At 40.1% G+C, this 23018-nt stretch overlaps 1 protein-coding gene across 2 annotated transcripts in view; it reads left to right on the top strand.

Annotated features, from left to right (window-relative positions):
• Positions 1 to 4241: 4241 nt before the first annotated feature.
• LOC124621890 (phosphatidylinositol 3-kinase catalytic subunit type 3) overlaps positions 4242 to 23018 on the top strand; it is a 103734-nt gene continuing 84957 nt past the window's right edge. For both annotated transcript variants that reach the window (XM_047147362.1, XM_047147361.1), the window contains exons 1-7: positions 4242 to 4571; positions 4810 to 4998; positions 5463 to 5619; positions 5802 to 5915; positions 6259 to 6417; positions 6506 to 6601; positions 8081 to 8278. In XM_047147362.1, coding sequence (XP_047003318.1) covers positions 4498 to 4571; positions 4810 to 4998; positions 5463 to 5619; positions 5802 to 5915; positions 6259 to 6417; positions 6506 to 6601; positions 8081 to 8278 — 987 coding nt within the window. In that variant the 5' untranslated portion in view covers positions 4242 to 4497. The remainder of the gene's footprint in view (positions 4572 to 4809; positions 4999 to 5462; positions 5620 to 5801; positions 5916 to 6258; positions 6418 to 6505; positions 6602 to 8080; positions 8279 to 23018) is intronic.

Raw genomic sequence — 23018 nt, 5'->3', positions numbered from 1 at the left:
TAGGTGCCCTACCCTCTCTCCATCTTATCTCTTCATGCTCCCATTAACAGCAATTTACTGTCCCCCACACCTACCCTGCTATCCCAACCCCTCCCTGCCCCAGCCTCTCTTTACCCCACCCAGTTAGCCATCCCATCATGCATTGCTGCTTGCAGTCCGGCTTCAGCTGCCAGAGACTTTGGTCATGTGTGTGTGAGTTGCGTTTGTTTAAGTGTGTGTGGGTATATGTTGTCTATTTTTGACAAAGGCCTTGTTGGCCTAAGGCTCGTTTTCTGACAGTCTTTTTGTTGTGCCTATCTGTGACTCAGCATCTCTGCTATACAGTGAGTAGCAACTATCCTATTCATAATATTGTTATACTGTTATTAAAGTTAAATTGGCAGTCCCAGTCTTTCCTTCTCATCCCTTTCAGTAAGTCTCCCCTGACGTGGGGATCTGTGTAACTTTTTCAAACTCCACCCCTTTCTCTAAACCTCACCAGTCTTTTCCTTTGCCCCTCTTCCTTTCCCTTCAACTCTTAAGTCAGAAGAAGGAGGCTCAAAAACCTTGCAAACTGTAATACATTTTATATGTGTGTTCACCTGCTGCTGCCACCTGGTGAGTAGATTTTTTTCTATCCAATTACTTATATTTTCAAAATTTGATTCTTTTCATTGATATACACACTACTAGGTATAAAAAGGGGTGGATGTGAAGATTTCATGTTACTTAACAAGATTTCTGCATTTGGCTTGAGAGTGTACTCCACTCATGGTTCTTATGGCTCTGTTCTAGGAAGTGGCTGATTTCACCAAAATATGTGCAATAATGGCATGAAAATAACCAAAGCTGGTTTAATGGTTTCCATATTTCTAGAAAAGCAGACAATTCATAAAGCTTATGTTGCAGAATTTAGTTTTTTACACAGATCCAGGATGTGGTTTTATGTGTTTAGTTTGCTATCGGTTGATAAGCCCAGGTATTTTCAACTATCCATGCAAGCTATCTGCTGGTCACATAGTTTTTCTCCTATTTTTTCACCTTTCATGGTCATGAGAAACTGGATACACTTTGTTTCACTGTAATTAATGTATGCAATTTACGTTAAATCAGTTCACAATTACCCTAAAAACCTCATTAGCTGACACATCAAGTTTGTCTACTGAATTATCAGTAAGCAGCATAGTAGCATCAGCAAAGTTGGTGAATTTACAATATTCTGTACACATATGTATATCATTAATAAATATAATAAAAAGTAGACAGGGCTGGGGGGGGGGGGGGACACATAGCCCTGAGGCACTCCACATGTGATAGTGCCCTATTCCAATGATGCTGAGACACGTTCTCGACTGTCTAGTGCTATTTTCTGTTTTTTGTGTGACAGATACGAATCAAGCCACTTCCCTGCTGCACCACTTATGCCTAGATATGTAGCTTTGTGTAAAAGTCTTCGGTGACCAATGCAGTCAAACATTCTTGGTAGGTCACAAAATTTTCCAACCATCTTCATCTCTTTGTTGATGGAATCCAAAACATTGGCAGCAAATGCCAAAATACAGACTACCTTTTGCTGATGATGTTCTCTTCACTGACATGCTTAACAATCCTGGCATGCATTAGATTTTCTACCACCTCAAAAAAACTTGTCAGTAGAGAGATTGGCCAATAGTTTGAAGTATCTCCTTATCTCCCTTCTTATCCAGAGGTTTCACAGCTGCATACTTACATCTTTCACAAACTATCACTTGCTTAAGCGAAGCATCAAAAATGTGGCAAAGGATTTTAGTTACATGGCTGCAGCAGTATTTTAATAATTTACTAGATATGTTTTCAACTCCAGTGGAGTTTTTACTTTTCTGAGATTTAATGACTCTTTCAGTTTTCAGGACTGTTGTTACTTCCATCTGTTGTACTGTGCTAGGTACACAGGCTTGCAGAGAATTCATGGCTTGACAATATGCTTAGCTGCTCCAACAGCTATAGCATTTGCGTCAAAGTACCTTGGCACCTGCAACTTTTGCATCTCTCAGTTCGGATTTCAACAGGGTGTATCAACAGAACAAGCTATTTTTTCCTTCACCCATCAAATCTTAGTGTCTTTTAATAATAAATTGTCTCCTGTTGGTATCTTCTGTGACCTTTCTAAGGCCTTTGATAGTGTTAATCACGAAATCCTCTTAGCAAAGGCTGAATATTATGGTATAAGTGGCTCAATTGGCTCATGGATTAAATCCTATGTAGCTGGAAGAAAGCAGAAGGTCATGTTGAACGACTCTGAGGGGTACTCTGCGTCATCTAGCTGGAGCTCTGTTGGCTGTGGTGTTCCTCAGGGCTCTGTACTTGGCCAGCTTCTCTTCCCCATCTTTATCAATGACCTTCCCTTGTGTACTAGCTTTAAAACTCACTTTACTCTTTTTGGTTATGACACCTCTATCCTCGTCAACAAAATTCCCAACCTCAATCTTGAGGAATCAGCCAATATTGTCTTTAGTGAAGTATGTAATTGGTTTGTAAATAATGGGTCATCATTAAATGGTAATAAGACCCAGTTTGTACATTTCCAAGTAAGGAAAAAAGTTGAGGATCAATTAAGTATTAGGCCTACATTGAATGGTAGTGAGTTACTACAAGTTGAGTCAACCATGTTTCTGGGTGTACACATTGACAACAGTCTAAAATGGTCTGAACATATTTTGCACCTCCACAGAAAACTCAGCCCAGCAACATTCGTTGTTCATATTATTTCCACTGTGACTGAGACACATGCACTATTGCTGTATGGCATAGTTTTCTGGGGTGATTAGCCATTATCCAAAAAAATATTCATTACCCAAAAGAGAGTTATTAGGATAATGAGGGAGTCCGGCCTAGACATTCTTGTAGGAACCTTTTCAGAAAATTAGGGATACTGATAACTGCATGCCAATATATCTACTCCCTGTTATGTTTCATTGGTAAAAATGGACAATCGTACAAAACCAATGATTCATACCATACCCACAATACCAGGAGGAAGGTGGGCCTCCTTTATGAATCAAAAAACCTTACTATTGTACAAAAAGGAGTCCATTACACGAGCTGCAAGGTGTTCAATGCTCTCCAACCATCACTGAAATTACTTATCCACAAGCTTCCCAAATTTAAACAACAGCTCAAACAGTATTTGTTAGATAATTCCTTCTATTCGGTAGAAGAATATTTCAGTAGAGTTAACTGCAATTGATTTTTTTCATTTACTAACTTGATGTGCTATTGTGCATTACGATACTCACATTACTGTGTCTTTCATTTAGCTATTCGCATCTACCATTTTTAATGTAATTTTTTCTATACCTATTAATGTTTATTTTGTCTTATACCAGATACCCTCTGGCAAGAGGTACTTTTATGTATTCCTTTTGTATTATTTGTAATAATTCTGACACGTCCTACATCCATGCGAATGTCTCGCAGTATTGGGTCTATGGGAAACACTCAGGAAATATCCCTAAACAGCCACCGGGATGTTCGTGATTATCTTATGTATTCAACCCCATAAGATAATCCTTAGGGCCCTGGGGTCTCGCGATTTCTGGGACAACCACTTGTTCGTTCTGTTGTGCAGCCAGTGACACGCCAGCTGACTGAAGCGAGGCGATATTCCTTGGTTCTTAATCACAAAGAAATACACACAATTCAGCTTTCGCCCGTAATATTGTTATCTATTACGACCCACGTTTCAGCAGCATGTGCACTAATTTTTGTGCCACAGACAAGTTGACATCTGATCAGGATTTTTTTTAAGTGTTAAGAGTTGTTTCGGGATAATGCTTGGGTGAGGAAGTTTTTAAAGGCTTGGATCGTAGCCGTTATGAAACGTGTGCTTATTATTGACTACTGTCCAGCGTGGATAAGGAGTATAAATATTTGTTCAGGGTAATAGGCCAACTCGAAGCACACTTTCGCGGAATCAAACCACTGACGAAATTACTACATTCCTGATCTATTGTGTGACAGTCAAACTCTCCAACTCCATGTTTATTGGCAACATTCCAAAGCAAATGATGCGCTACAGGATTTACTATTTATATTTTATTCCAGTCATAAGCATCAGCAAAATATCGGAAGTGTACAGTGAGTTGGTACCAATAAAAAAACTTAACAAATAAAGCAACAAACTCTTGTTGTATTTATTCGTACTTCAGTAAAATACAAGGAAATACGTCCGGTTGCCATTGGTAGCCATGTGTACATACATGCATATCTGAGAGCGATGCAGCGATGTAACAGTGTATGTTGTGGAGGAGTTGTCAAGATTTGTAAATACTTGTTTGGTGTCAGACACATGGGTCGGATGGGTGGTTTGAGAATAAGTATGAGAGAAGATAGTAGTTTCCTCCGGACTTCTTCCTGTTTCGACATTGTAGAGTGCTTCTGATAGAAATATACATGCATTTCGTTTCGTATGACAACAGCTGACAGTATTCTGCATGTAACATTCAGTTTATCAGTCATACAGTTTTATTTCGAAATAAGATGATGGAAGACTTAAACTCCGAATTTAATTACGTGTACAGTTCATCACTAGAAACAAAAATTCAGGTGAAAATGTGAGTTGGTGCAAGATATATATTAATTTCTCTTGATCTAAATACTATTTTAAACTATCGACCGTTTTATTTTGCCACTGAGTTCTTCAAATTCCAATTGTCTTGTGTTGTCACTAATAACAATACAAGTGAACTCATTTAAATGTCGTATTTAATAATCATAAATATTTTCGGTGCTTTGTATCTCTGGAACAGACAACCTTCAGTCTTTGTTGTTGCTACTTTTATTTTTGTACAGAGGGACACTAGAAGGAAAGCGTCAGAAACCAGATTATCAAAAGCTATTGACTGACCCAATGTTGAAGTATTCGGGGCTGTATCAAGACGGCTGTGCTGATGTTATGGTGGTCTGTCAAGTTTTTGCTGATGGACGGCCTATTGCCTTACCTGTTTCAACTTCTTATAAGTCTTTTTCTACGAGATGGAAGTAAGTAACATTTTACGTGTAAAAGTTTGTATTCAGACTAAGAAGTTACTTCTGATGCTTGGAAGGTAGTGATGTAGACGTATGGTAATTCTGTTGTAAGAGTAGTAAATGATCACTGCAGTTTTAGGGTCTTTCGTATTTTTTGTTTATTGATGAATGTGTATGTACTTCAAAGAAAATCTATTGAATGTTTGGCCTTGATTAAATGTCTGCCTGTAACTAAGTAAAACAACTAGCCCATTGGACGAATGATAAGCTCTTAGTTTCAGTTTGGGATTTATGGAGTGAGTCCAAAAACCGGATTTTATTTTCTCCAATTATGATTTGACACATTCAGCGAAAACAGTAATTTTTTTAATGTAATACTAGGACTTGATTAATTTCATCTGGATAGTGGGGAATTCAGTAAAGTTTTTCAGGATGAGGATTTTGGTTTTTAACTAATGTAAACATCTGCTTTGCAGCTGGAATGAATGGCTGACTCTTCCTGTGATGTTCAGTGACCTACCGAGGAATGCCCTTTTAGCACTGACCATCTATGATTGTGTAGGACCTGGCAAAATGCAGCCTGTGGGAGGGACAACCATATCACTGTTTGGGAAACATGGTGTATTTAGGCAGGTATGAAACACATTTAATATTGAGGCAGCTACATATTATCTTTTGTCAGCTGTTGCATTTAAGTCATTTAAAATATGCAACCCAATCCTTAAAGGTAACAGTTGTAATGTCACGTGCTTTCACAGATTAGTTTCACATTTGTAATTAGCAATTACCTACTTTCATTTCAATTCATGTTCAAGGGTATGATTGACTTGAGAGTATGGCCCAACCAAGAAGCTGATGGTAGATCTCCAAGCAGTACTCCAGGAAAGGCAAGAGATCATGGGAAAGAAAAGATGCAGAGACTTGCAAAGGTATGAATACTTCTATGTATTAGTAAATAAGTTCTCTGTTTGAGAAAATATAAGCCAAACCTTAGTTAACTGGTGATGAGCCATTGAATTTGTAATCTGTCAGTTACTGTTGAGGAACCAATGTTGGGTACAAATATGTAGCATGCCAACTGGTAGTTTGTTCATCTAGCTTTCTTTTCTTCCATGAACATAGGAATTTTAAGGTCTTAACATACTGTTTTAGCTCAGTGTTGCTGACAGTTCTTAAATCAATCAGTCAAAAGTCTTTTTCTTTTTTTTAAACATCATATGAAATATTGTGCTATATTTGTTTAATCTCTCATAAATATTTTCTGTGTTGCAGCTTGCAAAGAAGCATAGGAATGGTTATATCCCAAAAGTAGACTGGCTGGACCGTCTCACTTTCCGTGAAATAGAAATGATCAATGAAAAAGAAAAGCGAAACTCTGATTACATGTACCTTATGATTGAATTTCCAGTGGTTGAATTGGATGGAGTTGCAGTTAGTATTGGTTCACAGAAAACAAATTTCAAACATTGATAATTTTTTTATCTTGTTATATTGTTATGACAAATAAAATATGTTTCAGCATTCTGTTGTCTATTATGAACAAGATGGAGATGAAGTTTATCAGTTTCGGGCCCAGGCTGACATTGTGACAGTGCCCGATAATGAAATATTGCAGGTATGGTTATGTATGTAATCTGGCATCTATCATTTCTCTCTGAAAAAATCTTGTAATCTAGTGAGCTTTATGAATTCAAACCTCCATTGGTTCTGTTGTATTTTAATCTTGATTTACTATATTCCACATCTAACATTTATTTTGGAAAAAAAATATATGGGGATGTGACAAGATGGCCATACCAAATCAGCACTGTCTCAGTTTCCATACTGGCTAAAAAGCTCCCGCTGCTTGAATGTGCATTCTCCTTGCTGAGCCTCTCTTTGCATGAGTTTTTGCACCACCCTACAAATTATATTGTATGATCAACTCCCCTTTTTCTGCAGTGGTGTGTTTGTGGGTGGAAATGTAGTGGCGTAGCAGTAAAAATCCCCAACTGTCAGAAGGCTCCATCAACACTCAAATCCGAAAATATGCACACGCAGCAAGACAAAGGCCTTCTATTCTGTGCAGGAGAAGATTATCTTGCACATAATAAAGTGACATGTAATAGTAAAGTATGACCACTGACAAAGTATCACTAACAGGCTTGAAAAGTCCTTCTTCTTATCTTCAGACCCACAAGGAACTGTTCAGATAATAACAGAATTGTGTCTAATCATTCCAAAACCAGTAGATAGGAAAGTAACGGGCACCAGTTTAAAGTTATTTTATGTTCAAAAAAATTTTTTTTCCAAATACCAGGCTTGACAGTGAGCCTTAGTTCATTTGTTCGTGTTAGGTGTGCATTATGTTAATCAGCCCAGTGTATTAGGTCACTATTATGTTCTCAAGTTGCAGACAGATTCAACAAGTGAAAACAACCTTCTTGAAAATGACTACAGGTAGTTTGCTCTGATAATTTGTTCTGTTCCTGAGTGCAAGTCTTTTGCATTGCTTTCTGATGGCTGTTTTACAGGTCACAATTTGGCCAAACTTGTGATGGTCACTCTGAATATGTTCCAGTGTTTGAAGTTGTTGTGACTGACCAGTTTCTAAAGCACTAGTGACTAATCATGCTATGTTTTAACCACTCATGTTGCTGAGACAATGGGCCAATTTATTTGCATAAATGTTAAAACTAGCAATACTCACTGAGCATATCCCAACATTTCAGATCCTTCTGCAATGCTTCATTTGCCACACTGTGGCTGTGTGAAGTGTGAAAGGGAAAGTCTCATTAATTCTCCACTGGTAATACAAAATGATGGTTCTCTAAGCCACTGAAGGCATAACATAGTCCTCATGATGTATCATGCTATCTTAGACTTGTCTAAGTGTCATAAATGGTGTATATGATGCTGCCATTACTGTTACATTAAATTATCTGTGTGTGGCTTGTTCATGCTGTCTGTACAGGATTTAAGGTACATGTAGTATCATTAAAATGGTTGCAGTTGTATGTATATTTTTAGCATAATGTAAGTTAGGAAGAGAGAACTTTTAAAAAATAAGTGATTAGTGAAAAAAGTATCTCACAAGAAAAGAAATATTTTTCAGGAAAATCTGGTTGAAAGTAAACATCACAAACTAGCTCGCAGTGTTCGAAGTGGCATTTCAGATAAAGATGCCAAGCCAAATGCAAGTGTCCGTGACCTTCTACACACAATAGTTGGCTATCCTCCTACTAAACAGTTAACAACTGAAGAACAAGATCTTGTTTGGAAATTTCGTTTCTATTTGAGCAACCAGAAAAAGGTAAGATCAATAATGAGTTTACTCCTTTGTTTCACTTACATACAGACAGTACTTTGCAAACACACCATAAAGGATGTTGCAGAAGGTACTTAGCATGATTACTAAGTTTGGGTTTCTTTGTGTTCCAACTGCACATAGTGTGTGGGAAGGATGACCGCTAAAATCCTTTTGCACATACTATAATTAGGCTAATCTTGTCTTAATGGTCCCTACATTATGTAATTGTAGGATGAAGAAGATTCTCTAGATTCCTCCTTTAAAAATGGTTCATTTGGTAGGATTATTGGCTTCTGTCGTGAAGCATCAGCCAATTCAGGTTTAACATTTCTGTGACCCTCACCTAAAACTGTGCCCCTGTATTTATTTGACATATAATTCGTCCTCCCTGGCATTCTCTTACTATATTGAAGCAGTATTATATTTATTTTCGACAAGTACTTCTATAATGTCAGATTTGCTACAAAGGGTACTGTGAAAGTTTTGCAATACAGCTTTATTTAATTTTCTTTGAAGTAATTTCTGCCACATTGAATTCACCTTTCTGTCCTCTGAAACCAATTCCTAAACCACGTCTCCCAAGTTTTGTAGGGTTTAAGGCACACTCGTTGTCCCAAGCCCTCAGGAGGCCCTTGCCACTTGAAAACTGCACTTCTTTCAGCTTCATTTTCAAATGCAGGAATAGTGTAAAGTCACAAGGAGCAAGGTCTGGACTGTAAGAAGGGTGCTCAAGAAGTTTCAGTCCTGTTTTCTGCAAATATTCGGCGCATGCTTTGGTGTGGTGAGCTGGAGTGTTGTCATGATGGACGAACCAAGTGTCCATTCTTGACTTCTGTTGCATGTTCTTCAGAGACTGGTTGACTTTGAGCAGGCACTGTTCATTGTACCACTTAGCTGTGACCGTCTTCTGTGTGTCCAAAACAACACACTCCACGATTCCACTCGATTTAAAAAAAAATAACTATTGTTTTCTTCTTTACTGATTGGAATTTTCTGACAGTTACAGGTACATCATCGTCATCGGAGACCCAAATTTCTTTTTGAGTCTTAGTTTGTATGTCATAATAGTACAGCCAAGTCTTGTCACCTGTCACGGTGTTATTCCATACTGAGATTTTCCCGTAGAAAACTTCTTTAACATCTTCCAGCACCAAGTCAGAAGTCATGTTATCCGCTCTTCCATCAGTCTGTGGCACTCAGAGACAACAAAATTTCTTTACTTTGCAAATGATCATGCCGTTTCATTTAGTCCTAAGGTACACTCTATCTCCTTATAGGTCACTTACCTGTCCTGGTCTAGCATTTTCCTCACAGCATCAATGTTTTCCTCCATACCTGATTATCGTGGCCTCTCAGCGTCCCCCAGAGTGAAATTTATTGTTTGGAATTCTCTGTGTGTGAGTATAGTTGTACGATGTGGGCACATCACTGAGTACAAGAGTAATTCTTCAAAGCACTGGTCTGTGTTTAAAAAGAGTGCAAAGTTGTACCACAAAACTGCCCAAATATCATTTCGTGACCACGATGCCATAGCAAGCACTTCAAACTAACCCTGCTGGTGAATGACTGTGCCCACATACTTGCCACACCTGCTACAACGCAACTATGGAATATTCTCAGAACACAGCAACACTCAGCCTCCTGGGACTTATTGTTGCTCCATATTGCAAAACTTTCCTAGTACCCTTTGTACACCCATGATTGAAATTAAAATGTACCTGAAATTGATTGGGAGATGGTATGCATATTCCTCTAAATTTTAATGAGATGATTTCAGTTTGTAACTGATTTAATAGAATTTGTAATTACATGTGCAGATGAATATATATTATAACAATACTGAAAATTCTGGATGGAGCAATGCATAATACAAGGAAAAGGCAACCACTCAACTGTAATGGACTGAAAAGTGAAACATAGAAACACAGTATTTAAAGTAGATTTCAAGCTCTTGCTTTTTTTCTAGTAACAGTACACACAACTACACACGTGCCGAAATGCATTCTCCCATTACCATGGGGAGACGGACTATGAGAGTGTGCATCTGGTTGCCTGTGTGGTTGTAGAAAAAGAGCAAGAGCTTTAAAGCTAGTGTGAATATGGTGTCCTATTAAATGCTTTGGTTAAATTTTACTTATGGCAGTGGCAATGTAGTTTGCTAATATTGGCAACATGCAATCGATTTGCGTGAGCACAATAAGTAAGTGGATCAACTTTTTGTAAATTAAATCGTGGGAGAATGTGGATGGATTAATGTTTATTCATAAGTCACATGTGCGATATATTAACAAACATCGATCCACGTACTTCCTCCCATGATTTAATTGAAAAACATTCATCCACTTAGTCAGTGTGTTCGTGCAGACTGATTGTGCATTACCAACATTGGCACAAAACCAGTCCTCAGGAAACAAAAGTAAATCACTCCTCAGCCCAGCTCCAAAACCTGCCCTATCACCCCATAAACCACACAACCAACCCCCCCCCCCTTTCCCCCTGTTCTTTCCAACCCACTCAGCTTACAACCCTTGGCCTATACATTCTCCCCACTGCCGTTAAAAAAAACCACAATAATTGTCAGGGGTGGTCTTCTGCCCACCATACCCAATCTAAGTATGACTTCAAATCGGATGAGTACCTCTTCCCCCTCCCTAAACATATTTCATACTCCCCCTCCCCAAATAATAAAATTAAAAAAAAAACTATTTTGTATTCGACATGTCCTAGGGGAATAATCTTTAAGCTCCATTCTTAGTTAACAACCAAATGATCATAACCCCTTTTCCTTAACTCATGTAGCAGAAAAAGAATCTGCCCTACAGTAATCCCCTCCTCAATATATTCCATTTATCAATTTTAAAGTAACTAGAAAACATCATCAGAAAGGCCGCTCTATCCAAAATAACAGCCCTCACACTCATAAATGAACACTAGAACCACCCTTCTCATATTTCCTCTTCCCAATCTGACTCATCAGTCTTCAGCACCCCCCCCCCCCCCCCACTCAACTTCCTCCTATACTTCACAAACTTCCTTGAAAAAATGGCAATCAATCCCAAACACTTTGCACACTCACAAAAAGGAATAGATGAATGGTAGGTCACTAAAACAATATCTATGATGCCCAACCTCAACTTCTTGAACCAGGTCTCTATACAGATTGCCAAACGTTGTGACAGCGACAATGGCACATATACAGGCAGGACTCTAATCAACCTCATGTGTTCATGACATCGAATATACTCGGCAACCACTCTGAAACCCTGCAAAAACTTTATGGTAGTCATGTCTTCCACCCCTGTTAAATTTTTGCCTTACCTATTGCTAACATAGGAAAACACTGCTACATTTTTGACCATGAAAAACGCATGGCACTTACAATACCTAACACAAAGATGAACACTTAACCAACAATACAAGAAAGCAAAGTAACACAAATTAACAGAATGATTGCACAAAATCACTGACTCAATACCACACAACACAATCAACTTCAAACATGACCATTTAACATTATCATGCCACCAGATAAAACAACATGCCACCTACAAACACAACCCAACAACATTGCACCACCTTGACTTCACTCAACCCAGCCCACTTGCATTACAGGTCAAAGCGACCAGATGGAATCGGACGAGTCCCTTGATTCAGTGCAATTGCCCATACCCTCAGCAACATTTACTGTCAGAGCATTAAACAACATGTCATTAATAGCCTGTTTTATTCAAATAAATGGAGGGCAAAAAAGAAGTTATGTTCTAATAAATTTATGATCCCGTCCCAGAAGTCCAACAAGGCCTCCAGTAGCTCCTTAAGGCCTTAGATCCATCCCAAAACCTGACACTTTAACCCATCTCCATCATCACATCAGAACCCTCGCCCCCACTGCACCCCACACTCCTACCTTTCACCTGCTCCACAAACCCAGACCCAGCCCCACAGGTCTCCCACTGGCCATCTGATTGTGGCTGGGCACAATGCTGACATTGAATGACCCTCTGCCTTTGTAACCAACACCTCCAAACCAGTGTCTGTAACCTCTAGTCCTACATTAAAGATCCTGTTCACATTGTACACCACCTTTCCACAGTTCCTGCCCCATTACCACCAGACTCCTTGTTGATCACTGTGGATGCCATGTCATTATACACAAACATTACTCATGCCCATGGCCTTGCAGCCATGGAACATTATGTTTCACAGTGTCCTCCTCCTCCTACCAAACCCCCACCTCTTTCATAATCCTCCTATCCAACTACATCCTGATCCACAATTAATTTTACTTTAGAGGACCAAATCTATGAGGGTTAGTCAATTATTATCCACAGAGTAGTTATACAGATTTATTGTAATCAAATAGGAAACGTACAAGAGCATCATTTTTCCACATAGTCTCATTGCGTTTCAACGCACTCGGTCCATTGTTGTACAAGCTTCCTGATGCCCTCCCAAAATAAGATACTCGGTTGAGCTGCAAGCTACGAATGCACTGGTTCTTTCACCGCTTCATCTGAGGCAGATTGACGGCCTCTTAATGCCTGTTTGAGTGAACCAAACAAGCGATGATCAGAAGGGGCAAGATCAAGACTATATGGAGGATGATCCAGTACTTCAAATTTTAATTTCTGGAGTGTTTCAGTAGTGTGGGATGTTTCCATTCCATACTATGCCACTTACTCTCCACCTCATAATGATGGATCAATGTTTCATCACCAGTAATCATCCTGTCTAAGAAGTTGTCCCCTTCATTACCATAGCGATCCAAATGTTTTTTGCAGATGTTCAAGCATGTTTGTTTATGCAACTGTGTGAGTTGTTTTGGGACCCATCTTGCACAAACTTTATGAAACCCAAGTCTGTTGTGGATGATTTCGTAGACAGAACAGCAACTAATTTGCAGACGATGGGCCACTTCGTCAATAGTTAATCTTCTGTCCAAGAGAATCATTTCACGTGAACGTTCAATGGTTTCTTAATTTGTGGCAGTTAACGGTTCATCATGTGTAACACTTGTGTGACCATTTCGGAATTTTTAAATCCATTCATAGACACTCTGTTGTGACAAAACACTGTTCCCATACTGTACCAAAAGTCTCTGATGGCTTTTGGTTCTTGATATGCATTCCAACCACAAAAAACGGATCACTGAACATTGCTCTTCTTTGGTGCAATTAGACAGCGGAGCAGCCATGATCAACAGCATGGCAGCGATAACGAAACTTAGCAGCTTGAAAATTGCAAAGATATAACAACAAATAAACAAAGCATGTGTCATCAACGTAAAATGGCATTACTACCAAAATAAACAAAAATATAACTAAATTGTGAATAATAATTGACACACCCTCATATAAACAAATCCTGGTACTGTTATGGGTACTCGCATGAAACCTTCCTATACCACCTTATTTAGAGCCATCTGGAGCAGTCCTTCCTTTCCAGTCAACATATAAAATCCCTTGTAAAGTGTAGATTCACTGACATTTTCATGATCTGGATTTGTGGAAAAGACAACCTGCACTCCTTCCTCCATATTATTAACACCTGTTCCCAAATCCACTTCATCTCGTCCTTCTCAACTCAATGAGCCACTTTCCTAGATGTTAATCTCCACCTGTCAGATGGCTCAATTCGTATAAAATGCACCAACCACCAACAATGCCTCCACTTTGACAGCTGCCAACCATTCCATATCAAAAAGTCTCTTCTGTACAGCCTTGCCATCTGTAGATGTTGCATCTCCAGTGGACAGCAGGAGTTGTTGAAATATAGGTATAAACATACCAGAGCCTTTATTGACAGACAATATCCTATCCAACTCACCCACAAACAGATCTTCTGTGCCATCTTCTCTTAAACCAGTAACCCTGTTAACCAGCTACTGACCACCACTCCTCTAATCACCCAGTATCACTTTGGCACTCAGAAGCTTGACCACATCCTTCACCAGAACTCTGATTACCTTTCATCATGCCCTGAGATGATAGAGATCCTATCGAAAATTCTACCCATCAAACTCAAAGTAGTGTTCTGCTGCCCACCTAACCTAAAGAATATTCTTGTTTGTCCCCACTCAAATCCTGCTTTCTATCATGCGTCCCATGGGTCATTGCATTGTGGTTGACCCAGTTGTGAGACCTGTCCCATGCATCCACCCACCACCTCCTACTGCATTCCAATCACTCGTATCTCCTAACTACTAAAAGGCAGGGCCACGTGTGAAATCAGTCATATTATATCAACTATTCAGCAGGTATTGTACAGCATTTTGTGTGTGCATGACAAGCAACGAGCTGTCCACTCACAGGAATGTCCACTACCAAACTGTGGGAGAGCCGTGCAGGATTAGCCGAGCGGTGTAAGGTGCTGCAGTCATGCACTGTGCGGCTGATCCGAGCGGAGGTTCGAAACCTCCCTCGTGTGTGTGTGTGTGTGTGTGTGTGTGTGTGTGTGTGTGTGTGTGTGTGTGTGTGTGTGTGCTTGTGTGTGTTTGTTTGTGTGTGTGTGTGTGTGTGTGTGTGTTTGTTTGTGTGTGTTTGTTTGTGTGTGTTTGTTTGTGTGTGTTTGTTTGTGTGTGTTTGTTTGTGTGTGTTTGTTTGTGTGTGTTTGTTTGTGTGTGTTTGTTTGTGTGTGTGTGTGTGTGTTTGTGTGTGTGTGTGTGTTTGTGTGTGTGTGTGTGTTTGTGTGTGTGTGTGTGTTTGTGTGTGTGTGTGTGTTTGTGTGTGTGTGTGTGTTTGTGTGTGTGTGTGTGTTTGTTTGTGTGTGTTTGTTTGTGTGTGTTTGTTTGTGTGTGTTTGTTTGTGTTTGTTTGTGTGTGTGTGTGTTTGTGTGTGTGTGTGTTTGTGTGTGTGTGTGTTTGTGTGTGTGTGTGTTTGTGTGTGTGTGTGTTTGTTTGTTTGTGTGTGTGTTTGTTTGTTTGTGTGTGTGTTTGTTTGTTTGTGTGTGTGTTTGTTTGTTTGTGTGTGTGTTTGTTTGTTTGTGTGTGTGTTTGTTTGTTTGTGTGTGTGTTTGTTTGTTTGTGTGTGTGTTTGTTTGTTTGTGTGTGTGTTTGTTTGTTTGTGTGTGTGTTTGTTTGTTTGTGTGTGTGTTTGTTTGTTTGTGTGTGTGTTTGTTTGTTTGTGTGTGTGTTTGTTTGTGTGTGTGTTTGTTTGTGTGTGTGTTTGTTTGTGTGTGTGTTTGTTTGTGTGTGTGTTTGTTTGTGTGTGTGTTTGTTTGTGTGTGTGTTTGTTTGTGTGTGTGTTTGTTTGTGTGTGTGTTTGTTTGTGTGTGTGTTTGTTTGTGTGTGTGTTTGTTTGTGTGTGTGTTTGTTTGTGTGTGTGTTTGTTTGTGTGTGTGTTTGTTTGTGTGTGTGTTTGTTTGTGTGTGTGTTTGTTTGTGTGTGTGTTTGTTTGTGTGTGTGTTTGTTTGTGTGTGTGTTTGTGTGTGTGTGTGTGTGTGTTTGTGTGTGTTTGTGTGTGTTTGTGTGTGTGTGTGTTTGTGTGTGTTTGTGTGTGTGTGTGTTTGTGTGTGTTTGTGTGTGTGTGTGTTTGTGTGTGTTTGTTTGAGTGTGTGTGTGTGTGTGTGTTTGTTAGTGTGTGTGTGTGTGTGTGTTTGTTAGTGTGTGTGTGTGTGTGTGTGTGTTTAGTCCCATAAGATTTCACACATTTGAACAAACTGTGGGAGACCAGACTTCACAATCCAGTTGATCAACATGCTGCATACAGCAGACAACTTCAGTACCTGCTTCACTACACAGACCATTTGGATACTCCCTTCCAGCATGTGTCTCTGAAATACACAGATTGGAATTCTCTTCCCAGTATATCGTGCTCTCGCAGTTCCCTGACTAAACCTCCACTAACTTAGTTTCGTATTGCCTGACCTTACCTTTTACCTTTTCCCCCTCTCTCTTCTGCTCTTCTGTTCTCACCACTTCCTCCCACTCCACCCCATCCAGAATCTGTACTATTGTACTGCCTTCTCCAACCACTTTTCCTCCATCCGTCCACACTCATGTGTGTTCTCTCTCTCTCTCTCTCTCTCTCTCTCTCTCTCTCTCTCTCTCTCTCTCTCTCTCTCTCTCTCTCTCTAATCCCCATCTCCTTCCCCCTCACCTCTTCTTCCCAACTCTCTCCCTTGCTCTCTGTCTCCATCCTCTACATTCCTCCCCTCCCCCTGACCCCGTCTCCTTCTCCTCCTCCTCCCCCCCCCCCTATCCCTTACTTACACTCTCTATCCTCTGAACTATCATTTTGTTGTGGAGCCGCTGAGTCATCTGATGAAAGACCTGCCCTGCACTACACTACTACTTCCTCCTTTCCTCGTGCACCCTACCCTACCCTACCCTACCCCACCCCAATCCCACCTCCATCTACGCAAGCAACAACTTTGTTATTGATATTAATAATTGGTCTTCCTGTTACAATGGGAATCTAGATCTACAGAGATACTCTGCAAGCCATTGTATGGGGTTTGGTGGAGGGTATCCTGTAGCACTACTAGTTATTTCCTTTCCCATCCCACTCGCAAATAGTGAGGGAAAAATGACTGTCTATATGCCTGAGCATGAGCCCTAGTTTCTTGAATCTTACCTTCTTGGCACTTAAACATAATGTATGTTGGTGGCAGTAGAATTGTGTGGCAGTCAACTTCAAATGCCAATTTTCGGAATAATGTTTCATGAAAAGAACATCACCTTCATTCCTGAGATGCCCATTTGAGGTACAGAAGCATCTCCGTAACACTTAAATGTTGTTCAAACCTACCAGTGACAAATCTAGCAGCCCGCCTCTAAATTGCTGCAATGTCTTCCTTCAATCCAACTTGGTATGGAGCCCAAACACTCGAGCAGTACTCAAGAATAGGCGACACCAGCCTCCCATATGTAGTCTGCTTTACAGATGAACCATTCTTTCTTAAAATTCTCCCAGTAAACTGAAGTCAACCATTTGCCTTCCCTACCACAGTTCTCACATGATCGTTACACCCAGGTATTTAAAAGACCGCACTGTGTCAATCAGGACACTGGTAATACTGTATCGAAACATTACAGGTTTGTTCTTCCTACTCATTCTCATTAACTTACATTTTTCCACATTTAGAGCTAGCTGACATTAATCACAGCAACGAGAAATTTTGTCAAAGTCATCTTGTACCTTTCTGGTCACTCAACTTAGACACATTAAAGTACACCACAGCGTCATCGGCAAACAAGTGCAGATTGCTGCCCACCATGTCCACCAAATCATTCATGTGTACAGAGAACAGCGGTCTTATCACTCTTGACAATACCCTTGTCTCTGATGAACATTCGCTGTCAAGGATGACATAATGGGTTGTTGTTAAAGAAGTCATTGAGTCACTCCTATATCTTTGAACTTAATCCATATGCTGGTACCTTCGTTAACAGCCTGCAATGGGGCACCATGTAAAATGTTTTCTGAAAATCAAGAAATATGGAATCTGCTTGTTGCCCTTCATCCGTAGTTTGGTATATCATATGAGAAAAGAGCAAGCAGAGTTTTGCACAAGCGTTGCTTTCTAAAACCATGCTGATTTGTCAACGTAAGCTTCTCGGTCTCAAGAAAGTTTAATATATTTGAACTGAGAATATGTTCAAAGATTCTGCAGCAAACAGAAGTTAGGGGTAGCTGTCTGTAATTTTGCAGGTCCATTCTTTTACCCTTCTTATATGCTGGAGTTACGTGTGCTTTTTTCCAGTCACTTGGGATTTCTGAGTAGACGATTTCTTGAACGCGGAATTTAAAACTTCAGCTTTCGTTTCGTTGTCTTAAATTGCCACACACCACACTAGTCAATAAGGACTCACTGGATGCCTTAGACCTGCTTAGCAATTTACATAGGACCAGAATTGTCTTATGTCCTCTGCCAGATCTTTCTTTAAAATGTGGTGGTGGTGGTGGTGTGGTGGTGGTGGTGGTGGTGGTGGTGGTGGTGGTTATATGCTTTTTGCATAGATATTTTCACAGACGCATGAATCTCTACTACATTCACAGTCATTGTCTGTGCATTCTCTTTTGAACCCAGAGTGTTACAACCTCTACTTCCTCCTTGTTTTCTGAATCTTGTTATTGAGCCATAGTGGATCTTTCCTGTCCTTAATCCACTTACTAGGCAAATAATTCTCCAGACCACAGATTTACTATCTGTTAAACTCTGCCTGTAATTCCTCTACATCCATATTACTGGAAGTAGGTGAGGTCGGTTCACTGTCTTGAGTGAGATGCTAACAATGGCTTATCTGCTTTATCTAGCAGGAACACACTATAGCCTTCTTGACCAATTCATTAACTTTCATAATTGTAGTTGCTATAATGACATCGTCCATAAGGTTCTGCATGTTTGTAGCTACAAGGTCTAATTTCCATTGTGTGGGGGCTGCTGAGCTAGCTGGTGAAGTCAGTTTTCAGAAAATATATTCAAAAGTATTTCGCATTACTGTCTGTACCCCCCACCCCTCGCAATGAATCCATACACTTCCCAGTCTATACTCAATAGGTTAGTCTCCTCCAACTAGTATTGCATGATCTTGCTATTTCCGCACTGCTGACCATAGACTTTCTTTGACTGACTCTAGAACTGTCAGTGGAGTCAGGTAGCCATTAAAAATATCCAAAAATTAACTTAGTTTCATCTACACCAGATAACCTCACTGTCACTCTCAACTTTGACCTCAATAGAGACAATATTTTTGTCTACTGTAATGAATACTCCCACTCCTATTTCCTCTAATCTGTCTTTCCAATGTGTGTTCTATGACTCGGTAAACATCTGAGAGCCTTACACCTCTGGTTTGAGCCAGTTCTTGGTCCCGAGAATAATTGGAGCATGAGAACTTTCCTGGAGGGCAGCGAACTTGGGATCTTTATTATGAGTACTTCAATTATTATGAGTACTTGAATAGTTTACTGATAAAGTTTTGACAGTCGAAGTGCGTGTACTCTGAAACTTCCTGGCAGATTAAAACTGTGTGCCGGACTGAGACTCAAACTGGGGACCTTTGCCTTTCATGGGCAAGTGCTCTACCGACTGAGCTACCCAAGCACAACTCACGCCCCGTCCTCACAGCTTTAATTCCGCCAGTACCTAATCTTCTACCTTCCAAACTTTACAAAAGCTCTCCTGCGAACCTTGCAGAACTTGCACTCCTGGAAGAAAGGATATTGTGGAGACATGGCTTAGCCACAGCCTGGGGGATGTTTCTAGAATTAAATTTCATTCTAGAAACATCCCCCAGGCTGTGGCTAATCCATGTCTGTGCAATATCCTTTCTTCCAGGAGTGCAAGGTTCGCAGGAGAGCTTTTGTAAAGTTTGGAAGGTAGGAGATGAGGTACTGGCGGAATTAAAGCTGTGAGGACGGGGCGTGAGTTGTGTTTGGGTAGCTTAGTCGGTAGAGCACTTGCCCGTGAAAGGCAAAGGTCCCCAATTCGAGTCTCGGTCCGGCACACAGTTTTAATCTGCTAGGAAGTTTAATATCAGCACACACTCCACAGTAGAGCAGAAAATTTCATTCTGCATGTACTCTGATTGTGGTCTGACTTTCCTTGATGCATATCAACTTTCAAGTGTTCATCAGAGCACCTCACACTACCGTCTAGCCTAAAAACCCCTCATGTGCATTTCATAAATACTCTGCTACCCAAGTAGCTGCTTCCTTTGTGTGATGCACACTGACCTATCAAGGGAAGTTCTACAAATCCCCACACGATAATGTGGGTCTAGAAATCTGCAGCCAAGACAGTCACAGAGTTGAACAAGCCTTTGTCTGTGGCCCTCCAAACCAAAGAACTGTGATCAACACTGGGAACAATCCTGCAAACTGCCAGCTCGGCTTGCACCCAACGTGTGAGGCTTGCAGTCTTAACCATCTCCGCCAGCCACCTGTATGAACCAAGGATGGCCTCGAATCCAAGCAAGAGGCATCCCTTGGTGGTGACATGAGCCACAACTTGCAGATGACTCCCTAAAGGGCTTCATGACTTGCCTAACATTGGAGCTCCAGATAACTAGTAAACTCCCCCCCCCCCCCCCCTTCACCACCACCACCACCACCACCACCACCACCACCACCACCAGGCAGCCAGTCCCCTCACTGACCCTCAGCCTCTAATGAAGCGAACACATTACCACTTGCCACAGCCACGCACCCTGCTGTGAGGTTGGATCAACAGCATCGGGTGCACTAGGATGTCTCGGAAACAGAGCCTGTGCATAAAACAAGCAACACCCGAGATGTCCCATGCAACGCTAAAGATTCTCCGCCACCACTACACTCTGAGGCAGCAGCCAAAATGTGGGTGACCGTAGTGAAAAACGCATTCTGCTGTTTGTGAATTGCAGCCAGCTCCTCCTGCATCACACACATTCTAACCATCTTAGGAAGACTAGCTGAAGAAGTAAACTATAAAAGCAGACAGAATCCTAGGTAGTCAACTTGCTACCATCCTGGTGTGTTACCAATGGATGCTGATGTGTTAATGAGCTATGGATCTGGCTGTTCTGTGAGAAACTACATTGCTACAGAGTGAATGAATGTAAACCTACAGCAATGCAAGATTAAAGGGTAGTTCATTAAATAAACCTTAACAGTTAATGGCAAAAAGCATAGTAATTACCTAAAGGATAATAAATAATCTGTTGTATTGTCAGATTCTATTTGTAATAAGACTTTGATTATTGATTCTGAAAATAGGTTGTATGGCACAATTTTTTGTGAAAATTATGAAGTTTTTCCTTCTGCACATAAGACTTATAGTAGCATATTGTTTGAGAGAGAATATGGCTTTAACACCAGACTGTTATTATATAAAAGTATTCTTTAATGAATAACTTCAGTATCTCATTCAGTGTGATGATTGTAAGAATTGTTGTTTAGTGACTGCTAAACAATGTAAATGTGTAGAGCATGTGCTGTTCATAAATGTTTTCTATTTGTTGTCTATGGAAGTATGAAGTATACAAGGCAAAGCTGAACAATTGGAATTAGTTATTCCATGTTCCTCAACAGGAGAAGGATGAAGTAAAAGCCACATCAAAGGAGATAATAAGAATTTAGATTGCATAGAAAAAGCCAGGTGTCTTCTTTGGAAGATGAAGTACTCTCACAAAAAACAACTGCCAAGCTTATTAACTTAATTTGCAAATTAATGATGTGTTATGTAAAGCAGCTCTGTAGTGATTATGTGCCGGATGTAACTCTGCCAGAAACACTTGGTTGATTTTATTAATCCCGACATGACACACATTCCAATGGCTAACAGACTGCCCTCTAAACATAAAGTAAAAGTGCAAATAAGGCTTAGTCAAATAACCATCTGCAGATCAGCTGGTGGTAACTTTGCTTTGGTTCTTAATGGCTGTATCACCAGACTGTATATCTGTTTTTGGCAAGCTGAGATACATCTTAAAATCATGGCAACAATATAATAGTTAGAAGGATCATTTCAGCACCCAACTAAACATTCTATCTAAGCTCTCCTATGGAGGAAAAATCTTATTACTTTGCAATATTAGTAGTACAGTGGTAATCATAAATGGGGTAGTGTCATTGCCAAAGAAGTGAAATTGCAATTGTAATGGACTACTACATATGGGATTTTGTGCTGAGTATGAGCTCCTTTATCACTAACGTCTGGTACAGTAACCAGAATACGCTGGTACCTTACAAATTGTCATCACATGATGTCTGTCCGTCTTCCTCCTCACAAAAACTGCAAGGAACATTGGCAATGAAGAGACTGCAAACTCCTTGTAAGTAATCATAGATTATCTGTAAATCATGAGCTTCACAAATTGCTCTAGGAGGGAATTTTATACCTCAAAAATTGGATTGTATCTTGCTGCTGAATACAAAGACTCTCAAATAGAGTTACTGACTTGCTCCTCTATTACTGCACATAGGAGGTGAGGCTGGAATGGGCTACTCTCTAAATATTGTTGAAGAACAGGAGAAAAGACTATTGGATTAATCAAAAGGGAAACTTAAGACTGGTTTGATGAAAACAATGTTGTGCTTTTAATTCTCTTCAATGCCAAAAGGAAAGCCTTTGTATGCTTTGCTTGGAATCCATCTTCTGGAGTGAAGAACACATTTTAAAGATGTGTAACACTGTCAGACAAAAAGAGCAATTTGAAACAATGGGTGGCAAAAAAGTAGTGCATTATCTGGAACCAGAGGCCACAGAAATTTTATGGAGGAGGAGGAAGAGAGGATCTGTGGAGCTATTTTTCCTTCAACAAGAATTACATTACAAGTGAAGTACGTACTGTAACTTCCTTAACAATGGATAGCTGCAATAGCTCAAACTAGTTAGCAAAGGTCTCAAAACTTTGTAACCAAGTAAAATATCTGGCCCAGTAAGTTCTCTCTCTGTGGTCAATTATCCAGGAGGACAATCTCTTGTGTTTTTGATTTGCAGTACTATCTGAAGTGAAAACTGCCATTAAATCACAACATTTATGAAAGTTTATTGTACTATGTGGCTGTCATCATGATGTTTCTGCACTTTCCCCCATAAGAAAAATCTTAGCTAAAATTTTGCTTTGCGATCTGTTGGGGGGGGGGGGGGGGGGGAGGAGTGATTCTTCCTGAATTGTTGATTTCCTTCCTCCAAAGCTAGCTTTGAATCTGCATATACAGTTGCAAAAGAAAACGCAAATAGTGCCTTAGTAGTTTTAATTCATAGTGTTCAGTTGCATAGAATAAGTCTTAGACCCTGTACCTAAAGGTGGTATGTGGGT

This window comes from Schistocerca americana, chromosome 7, assembly GCF_021461395.2.
Source record: "Schistocerca americana isolate TAMUIC-IGC-003095 chromosome 7, iqSchAmer2.1, whole genome shotgun sequence".
Classification (NCBI taxonomy): Eukaryota; Metazoa; Arthropoda; class Insecta; order Orthoptera; family Acrididae; genus Schistocerca; species Schistocerca americana.
Note: the sequence above shows the minus strand (reverse complement) of the source record. Positions and strands in the feature narration are given on the sequence as shown.